Source organism: Salvelinus fontinalis, chromosome 10 (genome assembly GCF_029448725.1).
Source record: "Salvelinus fontinalis isolate EN_2023a chromosome 10, ASM2944872v1, whole genome shotgun sequence".
In the NCBI taxonomy this organism is placed as follows: domain Eukaryota; kingdom Metazoa; phylum Chordata; class Actinopteri; order Salmoniformes; family Salmonidae; genus Salvelinus; species Salvelinus fontinalis.
The window spans coordinates 14,167,571-14,179,793 of record NC_074674.1 but is presented as its reverse complement, the minus strand read 5'-3'; the positions used below and the strand labels follow the sequence as shown (position 1 = coordinate 14,179,793).

General features: G+C 41.2%; 1 protein-coding gene across 3 annotated transcripts in view; it reads right to left on the bottom strand.

Annotated features, from left to right (window-relative positions):
• The window catches only part of LOC129863657 (solute carrier family 12 member 2-like), a 95,328-nt gene extending 83,698 nt beyond the window's left edge, over window positions 1-11,630 (bottom strand). For 2 of the 3 annotated variants that reach the window (XM_055935784.1, XM_055935785.1), the window contains exon 1: window positions 10,530-11,629. In XM_055935784.1, coding sequence (XP_055791759.1) covers window positions 10,530-11,075 — 546 coding nt within the window. In that variant the 5' untranslated portion in view covers window positions 11,076-11,629. Of the gene's footprint in view, window positions 1-10,529 lie in introns of all 3 variants that reach the window. The other variant, XM_055935786.1, reaches the window with a different exon arrangement.
• Window positions 11,631-12,223: the final 593 nt, after the last annotated feature.

The following is a 12,223-nucleotide window of genomic DNA, read 5'->3' as shown; positions in this document are numbered from 1 at the left end:
AAGGCTAAGCTCATTTACTTGTGTGGTTGCCAGCCAAATAGCGTTGAACTTCTGTTGCCATCTGATGAAAATGAAGCAATTTCTGATGAATGGGTTGCACTAATGGATTTCCTGTGAAAGGAAACTGTAGCTGCCCATCTATTGGGAAAAATAAATAAATAAATCAAACTTGACTTTCAATTTAAAACGTGACTCCTGTCAACACACAGCTGGACTCACATGCTCCCGCTTTCTCCTGTTGTGCTTTTTACAAACACGTGACTGGCTCAACTGTTCTGGGGAACTACGGTAAGCTTCATAATGTTAAATAATGTGACAGGTGAAATGAAGAATGCGATCTGCTCCATCTAAAGTATTGCACAAGTTGACTGCAGGCATTTACTTAAAGTAGCTACAAATATGACAATTTATTGAAAAACCATCCCCTTGACTATTTCCAAATACCCTGGTATACTGCCCAAGCCTAATGCGACCAAAATTGTTGCAAAGTGCAACGCTCTATTAAATTTGGCCACTTCTTAAAGAGAGAGGAAGGGGGTCAAGACTGCACACTACATTTACTAACTGCCAAAGGGATTGGTCAGCGTCTAACATGAGCCAAAGGGAACACAAAAGTATCGGCACACAGCATCACCATCCAAAGAATGTATGAGAACAAAAGCCACATGCTGACATGATTGTAATTGTTATTGTAACAGAGTGATGGCATGGGCATTTTGCAGACTTCGTACACAACTTGAAGTCTGCAAAATGCCCATGCCATCACTCTGTTACAATAACAATTACAATCACGTCAGCATTTTTGCTCAAGAAGTTGTAATCAGAGCAATAAGGTCATTGCATCCAAAGGCTTTAAAATGGACAAAGGTTAGCCAATACCAAAGGCCTACTTACTGTCAACGGTGTTCTTTTCTCTGGGCCACGTGTTCAAATTTCATTAAAACATCTAACCGGGACATAGACATGTCTACTCCATGTCTGGTCCCCCCACTACTAAGGCCAAGAAGCCACACAGTACGGACTCATACTATAGTTGGAAGTCAGCTGGCCTGTTTGGGCTCTCGTCAACTTTGAGCCCCGCACTGTAGTGGCAATAGGAAGACGGCAATATATAACACCACAATCCGCTTCCGCTTGGCCGTCCGGCACTGAATAAATCTGCCCTGTCAGGGTTTCCACTCTGGCTGTTCAATATAACAAGTCGCATGCGGTTATTGCTGCTACTGCTGGGTAATGGGTTCAAGGCCCAATAAGAACACAGTAAAGGCTACAATCTACCCCACCAAAAAAATGGGTGGTAGCCGAGCAGTGCCACATTACAAATGCTGAATGATGCCCCTTTTTATACATTTTCAATGGAATCTGCAACGGCCATTGGTTGCGTCACAGTTTGTGTGTGGAACGGAGCCTGTGTGCCTAGCAATGGTCAGGTAACGTTGGAGTCTATCACTTGACAAGTCCCCTTTTAGCAACACTAACGATGGCTAATTGGTTGACTGATTTCTGTGCAAGTCCACGGGCACAGATTGATTGGCTACACTGGAATTTCCATTTCGCGGTTTCAAACCTTAACAGGCTCTACTGATAAAAGGGAAAAACATTTCAAATGGTAGTAGTGAGACCTGGACTTTGAAGCGACAGGCACGAACTGACTGAATTTGAAAGCCTTCGCTGTGGCACACAGCGAAAAAATAAATAAAATAGAGCAAAAAGGGTCAGGAATCATTGATGTTAATTGACTAGAACGTAAGGCATGTGGACAATTATGTTATACTATGACTATCAATTACAAGTAATTCTAAGGTGGTAAAATAAGTTTAATATAGTCCATCTGCATACAATAGGGCTGCTCTTCCAACTACATCGCACTGGACCAATAGGATGCTACTTTTCATTAAAACCTTGGCTGTCTGGACACCGTGTCACTCTCTTGATACCAATCGATGGGTAGGAGCATAGGAGGGGTTGGGCTTATTTTAATTTTCTAAAGTCTATAGAGGTCGACCGATTACGATTTTTCAATGCCGATACCGATTGGAAGAGCAAAAAAGCCGATACCGATTAAAAATCGGCCGATTTTTATGTATGAATGTATACACGCACACATATACACATACATATATAAAAATGGTACGATTTAAATATCGGCATCTGCTTTTATTGGCCCTCCAATAATTAACCAAATATATATTTACAAATAATGACAATTACAACAATACTGAATGAACACTTATTTTAACTTAATATAATACATAAATAAAATCAATTGAGTCTCAAATAAACATGTTCAATTTGGTTTAAATAATGCAAAAACAGTGTTGGAGAAGAAAGTAACAGTGCAGTATGTGCCATGTAAAAGAGCTAACGTTTAAGTTCCTTGCTCAGAACATATGAAAGCTGGTGGTTCCTTTTAACATGAGTCTTCAATATTCCCAGTTAAGACGTTTTAGGTTGTAGTTATTATAGGACACTCTCTATATCACTTGTATTTCATATACCTTTGACTATTGGATGTTCTTATAGGCATTTTAGTATTGCCAGCCTAATCACGGGAGTTGATAGGCTTGAAGTCATAAACAGCGCTGTGCTTCAAGCATTGCCAAGAGCTGCTGGCAAAGGCAGTAAAGTGCTGTTTGAATGCTTACGAGCCTGCTGCTGCCTGCCATCGCTCAGTCCGACTGCTGTATGAAAGCATAGACTAAATTATAATAAACACAGAAATACGAGCCTTAGGTCATTAATATGGTCAAAATCGGAAACTATCATTGCAAAAACAAAACATTTATTCTTTCAGTGAAATACAGAACCGTTCCATATTTTATCGAACGGCTGGCAACATTAAGTCTAAATATTGCTGTTACATTGCACAACCTTCAATGTTGTCATAATTATGTAAAATATTTAAAAAATAAAAAATAAAATAAAAATCGGGCAAATTAATTATGGTCTTTACACAGTTCGCAACGAGCTAGGCGGCCCAACCTGTTGCATACACCCTGACTTTGCTTGCACAGAGCGCAAGAGAAGTGACACAATTTCCCTAGTTAATATGGCCTGCTAACATCCATTTATTGTAACTACATATGCAGGTTTAAAAAAATATACTTGTGTATTTATTTTGTGTATTGGTGTTTATGGTTAGGTACATTTGTGCAACGTAAGTGCTTTTTCCGTAAATGCGCTTTTGTTAATTCATCACCCGTTTGGCAAAGTAGGCTGTGATTCAATGATAAATGAACAGGCACCGCATTGATTATAAGCAACGCAGGACAAGCTAGTTAACCTAGTAATATCAACCATGTGTAGTTTGGTTGTTTTTTTATAGGATAAGTTTAATGCTAGCTAGCAACTTACCTTGGCTCATTGAAGCCACAAGGTCCTTTTGATGCTGCACTCGCGTAACAGGTGGTCAGCCTGCCATGCAGTCTCCTCGTGGATTGCAATGTAAACCGGCCATAGTCTGCATCCAAAAAGGCCGATTACCGATAGTTATGAAAACTTGAAATCGGCCATGCCGATTAAAAAACGGTCTACGAAACAGAAAACGCTAAGCTTCGGCTTAAGCCTTCTGTGCATACATGCAGAAAAATTTCTATATTTACAGGCCTAGTCACAGCAATGCGTCAAAGTACATTTTACCAGTGTCCGGTGACTGACAACTGCCGATGTACAAATGCAGGCATTTGGCCAAAAATACCACATGTTCAACAGATGCCGCCAGGACAAAAATGGTGACAAGTTCAACAATATGCTGACTAAGGCCCTGTTTGGAATAGTAGAAAACGCGTCCTCGCTTTTTTGAAGTAAATGCACATCTGGAAAGAGTTGGATTGGTGAAAGCAGTATAGGATGGACACCTTCCTTCACTTGTAGATCAGTCATTAACCTACTTCAAGAAAGGGAGGAAAGAGGGATGTGTTCATACATTCAAAACAGGATGTCAAAATGTCTATGGTAATGTGTTGTGCTGCTGGGACACATATCAAAGCTGGGAAAAGGAGACGACCGCAGATCGAACAGTATAAACCAATAGTGGAAACTAAGGAGGGGAGGTTGCACTACTATAGTAGGAAACTGACTAGCATAGATTTTCAGTCTGGGTATGAATTAACCATACCTCCTCATGTAGTCTAGAATATACTGAGTCACAAGAGCATGGCACACAATTTCCCACAAAGGACACAGTCAAAGCTAACATGTTACGGGTTGTTGCTTTATGAGTTCATCATGCTAAATATACTGTTCCACATGTCTTATGAAGATCATAACTGTGTACTCTACATACAAGCCGTAAGGCGTACAGTTCCAAAAAGCACATGGGAACAGTCTCCACCCATACTTGCAGTTAGAACGGACACCACAAGAACATGACTGAAAAAAATATTACCCAAAATGTAGGGATTGAGAGGACATTGATGGAATGTGGAAAAATCACATCTGGAGATATGGAGGCCAAGACGGTTAAACTTGAGCGTCCTCCCGTGTGTCCGTCTGGAATGGCCCCCGCCTCCTTACCATGATGTCTGAGACATAACAGACCCTGGAATGTCAACATGGCATGCGGCCTTCCGTTGTTTTTCTTTCATCTTCCAATAAGTTGAAACAGAACGATAAGGAGAGCTCAGGGCTGGCATGCCATCTCAATGCCAGGCGCATGCCAGGGGAATGGTGTCAATGCTTAGCGGTAATGCGCTGTAATTGAGAGCTACGTTTGTGGTATTATTAGGGGCGTGTTTCAAATAGAGAAGGATTTCCATAGATTTGCTGACCAAATGAAAGGGCTGACATTGTGGACACTAGCCAGTGTGCCTGGGATTGCTTTGTCATGACAAAGTGTTAAAGACTGCTTCAGTACTCAGCTAAACCCAAAGGCTACTAGACATTAAATTAATGTACATTTTAAACAATCATTGTCAAAATGTCAGATAATTTAGAGTACCTTTCGACAGGATTAACTATTTGAGAAAGTAATATTAGAAGTTGCCTAACATCAAAGCTGGAAGTGGGTGTGTCTTGACCGACCACATCAAAAGCCAAGAAAAATGTCTTCAAGCCAATAGAAAACTTACAGCATAGCGTAACCAAAGCAACAATGATTTGAGTGACTAAGTATGAGTAGTGTACATCAGATGGCGTACATCAGAACAGATAAATGAGCTGCGAGATCAAAGATGTTTTCTTTCTATCCTCTTGGCTCCAAGAGACCTGCACACACACTGGGAGACAGGGAAAGTTTCTCGGAAATAGGTCAACCAGGGGGCTGGTGAATACAGTTGAAGTCTGAAGTTTACATACACATGAGCCAAAAACATTTTAAACTCAGTTTTTCACCATTTCTGACATTTAATCCTAGTAAAAATGGCCTGTTTTAGGTCAGTTAGGATCACCACTTTATCTTAAGAATGTGAAATGTCAGAATAATGAGTGATGTATTTCAGCTTTTAATTTCTTTCATCACATTCCCAGTGGGTCAGAGGTGTACATACACTCAATTAGTATTTGGTTGCATTGCCTTTAAATTGTTTAACTTGGGTCAAACGTGTCGGGTATCCTTCCACAAGCTTCCCACGATAAGTTGGGTGAATTTTGGCCCATTCCTCCTGAAAGAGCTGGTGTAAGATAGCAAGGAGGCCTACGAACCTGACTAACACACTTTTCACTTCTGCCCACACATTTTTTATGGAATTGAGGTCAGGGCGTTGTGATGGCCACTAATACCTTGACTTTGTTGTCTTTAAGCTGTGTTGCCACACCTCTGGAAGTATGCTTGGGGTCATTGTCCATTTGGAAGACACATTTGCGACAAAACCTCTTGCCTAATGTCTTGAGATGTCGCTTCAATATATCCACAATTTTCCTACCTCATGATGCCATCTATTTTGTGAAATGCACCAGTCCCTCCTGCAGCAAAGCACCACCACATGATGTAGCCACCCCCGTGCTTCACGATTGGGATGGTGTTCTTCGGCCTCTCAAGCATCCCCCTTTTTCCTCCAAACATAACGATGGTCATTATGGCCAAACAGTTCTATTTTTGTTTCCTCAGACCAGAGGACATTTCTCCAAAAAGTACAATCTTTGTCCCCATGTGCAGTTGCAAACCGTAGTCTGGCTTTGTTATGGCGGTTTTGAAGCAGTGGCTTCTTCCTTGTTGAGCGGCCTCTCAGGTTGTCGATATAGGACTCGTTTTACTGTGGATATAGATACTTTTGTACCCATTTCCTCCAGCATCTTCACAAGGTCCTTTGCTGCTGTTCTGGGATTGATTTGCACTTTTCGCACCAAAGTACATTCATCTGTAGGAGACAAAACGCGTCTCCTTCCTGAGCAGTATGACGGCTGCGTGGTCCCATGGTGTTTATACTTTTGGAAATTGCTCCCAAGGATGAACTACACTTGTGGAGGGCTACAATTTTTTTCTAAGGTTTTGGCTGATTTCCCCATGATGTCAAGCATAGAGGCACTGAGTGTGAAGGTGGGCCTTGAAATACATCCACGGGTACACCCCCAATTGACTCAAATGATATCAATTAGCCTATCAGAAACTTCAAGCCATGACATCATTTTCTGGAATTTTCCAAGCTGTTTAAAACTTAGTGTATGTAAACTTCTGACTCACTGGAATTGTGATACAGTGAATTATAAGTGAAATAGTCTGTCTGTAAACAATTGTTGTAAAAAGTAATTGTGTCATACACAAAGTAGAAGTCCAAACTGACTTACCAAAACTATAGTTTGTTAACAAGACATTTGTGGAGTGGTTGAAAAACGAATCTTAATGACTCCAACCTAAGTATGTAAACTTCCGACTTCAACTGTATATGTTTTCAGGGATACCTGTAACTATTAAAAATCTGTCTAGTCAGACCATTACTCTGTTCCAGCTGGCTGATAGGCGTTATTAGATAGGTACTGTTTGGCGTAGCACAGAGAATTCTCAACCAACCTTAGCTTGTTGATACTTCAAGTACAGACGTGAAAAACACCCCTTTTCTCCAAAACGTCCATGTTTAGTTGCAGGGGTTTCCTTTGAATTTAGAAAATGCTCCATTAAATTAGTTTTGCTCCATAAAGTAATCCAACAATGTGTACGTCGCCATCTTGTCCATTTCAAATCTTCTCTCACTGATTGAGACTGGTGGGTGTGCAGCATGTCATGATGATAGTCACCTGTCTTGGTCAATGTCAGAGCAGCTTACCGATCGCTGCACCTGTACATAGCCCATCTATAAATAGCTCATCCAACCAAATACTTAACTCATCCCCATATTTGTTCGTTTTTTCTGCTCAACGCTATTTCTACTTGCACATCCTCATCTGCACATATCACTCCAGTGTAAATTACTAAATTGTAATTACTTCGCCACTATGGCCTACTTATTGCCTTCACTTGCACACACTGTATACTGACTTTTCGATTGTGTTATTGACTGTACGTTTTTTTATACCATGTGTAACTCTGTTGTTTTTGTCGCACTGCTTTGCTTTATCTTGGCCAGGTCGCAGTTGTATTTGGGGGTGACCAGTGAGATATACCTGCTGGAGCGCGTGCTACGGGTGGGTGCTGCTATGGTGACCAGTGAGCTGTGATAAGGCGGGGCTTTACCTAGCAGAGACTTGTAGATGACCTGGAGCCAGTGGGTTTGGCGACGAGTACGAAGCGAGGGCCAGCCAACGAGTGTACAGGTCGCAGTGGTGGGTAGTATAAGGGGATTTGGTGACAAAACGGATGGCAATGTGATAGACTGCATCCAATTTGTTGAGTAGAGTGTTGGAGGCTATTTTGTAAATGACATCACCGAAGTCGAGGATTGCTAGGATGGTCAGTTTTACAAGGGTATGTTTGGCAGCATGAGTGAAGAAGGCTTTGTTGCGAAATAGGAAGCCGATTCTAGATTTAATTTTGGATTGGAAATGTTTAATGTGAGTCTGGAATGAGAGTTTACAGTCTAACCAGACACCTAGGTATTTGTAGTTGTCCACATATTCTAAGTCAGAACCGTCCAGAGTAGTGATGCTGGACGGGCAGGCAGGTGCAGGCAGCGATCGGTTGAAGAGCATGCATTTAGTTTTACTTGCATTAAAGAGCAGTTGGAGGCCACGGGAGGAGAGTTGTATGGCATTGAAGCTCGTCTGGAGGTTAGTTAACAAAGTGTCCAAGGAAGGGCCAGAGGACCAAAGAACCACCAGCAGCAAGAGCGACATCATCATACAAATGTTATACTTAAATCCAAAATGGTTCTCTAGTAAATTAGTAAGAATGTCTCACCCCATTTTCAAGAATGGCCGTTTTCCCTTTATTCAGATTACAACCGCTCACGTTCGGTTATTTGAAAACAACATAATAGGTAATAGTTATTTTTTTTAAACAATCATTTTAAAGTTGGTTGCAACTTCAATTTAATCCACCTGAAAAGACAGAACAAAAAATATAACAAACATTGTGGTTAACGTCAAATATACTAATTGATTAAAACCCCCTAATTTTTCGATAATTTAAAGAATTTTTGTGAATAATATCATAAATAGGACTGTTGGCGTTTTGCCACACATGCAGCTAACAGACATATGTTAATGTCTGCTCTACCCAGAATTACAACCAACTAATTGCAGCATTACCACAAAAATGGAATGGGCAGGAGAAGGGGGAAAAGTAAGGAACTTGTCTGTCGGCCCTGCATTAAAGACCATAAATGGTTAAAGACAATTGCGATAAATAAAAACATACCAATTTAAATTAAGGACCCCAAAAAATGACAGCTGTGCAATATAAATTGCTAAAATCAAGCCTTTTTGGACGAGGATTACGGCCGATTACATTGCAATCCACGAGGAGACTGTGTGGCAGGCTGACCACCTGTTACGCGAGTGCAGCATCAAAAGGACCTTGTGGCTTCAATGAGCCAAGGTAAGTTGCTAGCTAGCATTAAACTTATCCTATAAAAAAACAACCAAACTACACATGGTTGATATTACTAGGTTAACTAGCTTGTCCTGCGTTGCTTATAATCAATGCGGTGCCTGTTCATTTATCATCAAATCACAGCCTACTTCAACTTCCCCAAACGGGTGATGATTTAACAAAAGCGCATTAGCGAAAAAAGCACAATCGTTGCACAAATGTACCTAACCATAAACATCAATGCCTTTCTTAAAATCAATACACAAGTATATATATTTTTAAAGCTGCATATGTAGTTACAATAAATTAATGTTAGCGGGCAATATTAACTAGGGAAATTGTGTCATTTCTCCGGTTTCTGGTTTTGACCATATTTCCCTGTTTGGGATAGGGGGCAGCATGTTCACGTTCGGATGAAAAGCGTGCCCAGAGTAAACTCGTATTTCTGTGTGTTTATTATATTATAATTAAGTCTATGATTTGATAGAGCAGCCTGACTGAGCGGTGGTAGGCAGCAGCAGGCTCGTAAGCATTCATTCAAACAACACTTTACTGCAATGCTTGAAGTGCTATTTATGACCTCAAGCCTAATCAACTCCCGAGATTAGGCTGGCAATACTAAAATGCCTATAAGAACATCCAATAGTCAAAGGTATATGAAATACAAAATGGTACAGAGAGAAATAGTTGACGTGTCATAATTCCTATAATAACCACAACCTAATACTTCTTAATAATGGGGAATATTGAACCATCAGCTTTCATATGTTCTCATGTTCTGCGCAAGGAACTCAAACGTAGCATTTTTACATGGCACATACTGCACTTTTACTTTCTTCTCAAACATTGTTTTTGCATTATTTAAACCAAATTGAACATGTTTCATTATTTATTTGAGACTAAATAGATTTTATTTTTGTATTACGTTAAAATAAGTATTCATTGTTCATTCAGTATTGTTGTAATTGTCATTATTTCAAATATATAAATAAGAATTGGCTGATTAATCGGTAGCGGCTTTTTTTAGTCCTCCAATAATCGTTATCGGAGTTGAAAAATCATAATCAGTCGACCTCTAATCCAAATGTTACCACACTATTCAAGTTCCACGAATACGTGTATCCTATTCACATGAGTTTCTATCGAAGAATGCGCGAAACTCCTTTTCACACATTGACGTCTCACCAATGTTGCCAATTTAGCCATCATTTTAAACAAGCGCAATAAAATGAGCAATAGAGACAGCAAAATGAGCCACGAAACAATATAGGATTGACAATGTCAAAATTACAACTAAATACAGAAAGCTGGCTAGCAAAAAGAAAGTTGCTTTCAAGACAACTGGGAAATCGGAAGAAAAAAAACGAGATCGAATCATGACGTCGGTGATCTTCAGATCGGAAAGTCTTAGCTCTGGAAAGAGGCCCAGGTTTCCCGCCGCGGAATTCCGAGTTGTTTGACCATTCAAACACATTTCCCCAGTCAGAGCTCCTTTTTCCCTCAGTTGTCATGAACGCACGGAAGTCAAAAATTTCGCAGTTCCCAGTTGTTTTGAACGTGGCATCTGTCCAAGCACGCGCTATTGCTCTAGCATCCGTTTCAAAAACATAAATTCGCGGTTGCTTACCTTGTCAAGTTCGTCGTGCAGCTCCGAAAGGGTGGGTCTTATCAGCTTGTCCCCCAGCGGAGCAGCACTTTGCCGGTAGAAATCAATGTTAGGCACAGCATCGATGGTGTTGTGGCCAAAAGTCCTCAGGTAATAGGTGTTTGTATGGGTGTCGTAGTGGTAGTGATGCTGGCCTCCTGTCGAAGAATGCAGGCTGCCCTCGCTCATTACGGTGTCTCCATTCTGGAAACCTTCAGCGGGCACTACTTCTGGTGGGCTCGCTCCACTGGGATCCATAAAGTTCACCACTCGGAACCGGCCTTTTGCCTCACCACCCGCCGCTGGCGCCGAACCTTCGGGGTTGGCTTTGTCGCCAGATGCGAGCGTGGAATCCGAGCTGGGCGTTTTATCAGCGGCGCTGGCTGCTTCAGCCACTAGGTCCACCTGGAACCGACTCGGGCTGGGTGTCGGGCCGGCGGGCTTCAAACCTGTATCCACGGTCAGTCCCTCATTTTCTGGCGCCTGGTTCTCTTCCTGAGTGGGAGGCGTGGAGGATGGCGCTGACATTGCAAATATTACTGATGGAAGAGCTTGCAGAGACAAACCTAGCTAGCTAAATGTCCAGCACAACTCGTGTACAATAGCAAAGCTACACTGCTGCTAAACCCAAGTTCTTTCCGACATCAAGTTAGTCAGCGAACACTCCTGATACCACCCAGCTGGTGGAAGACCGTCTGGATATTCGCTCCAACAGAAACGCGGTGCATCCGAATTGAGAAAAGGTAGTCCACAGACATGCGGAGAGCTACGAATGGAGAAGGATGGCTTGCTAGTTGCCTCACTAACGTTATATACACTACAAAAAAAAGCGAGAAAAAGGCATCAACTTTCAGCCCTGGCTAACGCGTCTTCAAAACGCTTCACGGTCCTCTCGCTTTCAGCACACTTGTACGAAAGCGAATAAAATCCGCGGTGTTATGTTTTCGGTGCTTTTTAGAGTGGATGCTGCATTGACCTTGGTGCAACACCTCCTAGACTCCCATTGCATCCTCCTTGCAACCAACACTGCAGATAAGCATTAAGATACCGACTGGTAGCAGTGAGTTCCAAACGGGGATAGAGCTCGCGAGATTTCAGCTCATCCTTTTTTTAAAGGGAAAATAGGGGAAGGCGTGTTATTTAAATATTTCCCTTATGCAAAGGTGGTACCAGTTACATTTAGAGTCTGTAGGTGCGGTGGAGAAAACGTTATGCAATCAAAAAAGCAACCAACCAGATGACCATTAAATTAAAGTTGCCTACCACACATTCTAAGGATAGAAACTATTTCAAGTTTGAAGTAGTTTCAATTCATACAGTGTAATTGACAGGATGTCCAAAAAAAACGGAGAATTTTGCCTGAGCTTATCGCTATGTAATAATTTTTTTTCAGTTCAAAGTTACTTTAATAGTCAAACATATCATTATGGTGTAGTTAGTCATGTGTGGCTTATTTTTCCAATTTAATTTATGAAATGATATACTACTTTTCTGTGCTTAGAACTTTTGATGGAATGCCTTTTATGTGGAGATGAGATGTAGACATAGCCCACCCTTTCATTTTCAAAGCTCTTGTCATGATGTGTAGTTTTGTAAATAAAGGTTTGTGCCTAAACTTTAAAACTCATCCACCTGTTTGTGATCATGACAACGGAGAGGGCATGTTGTAGCCTCTA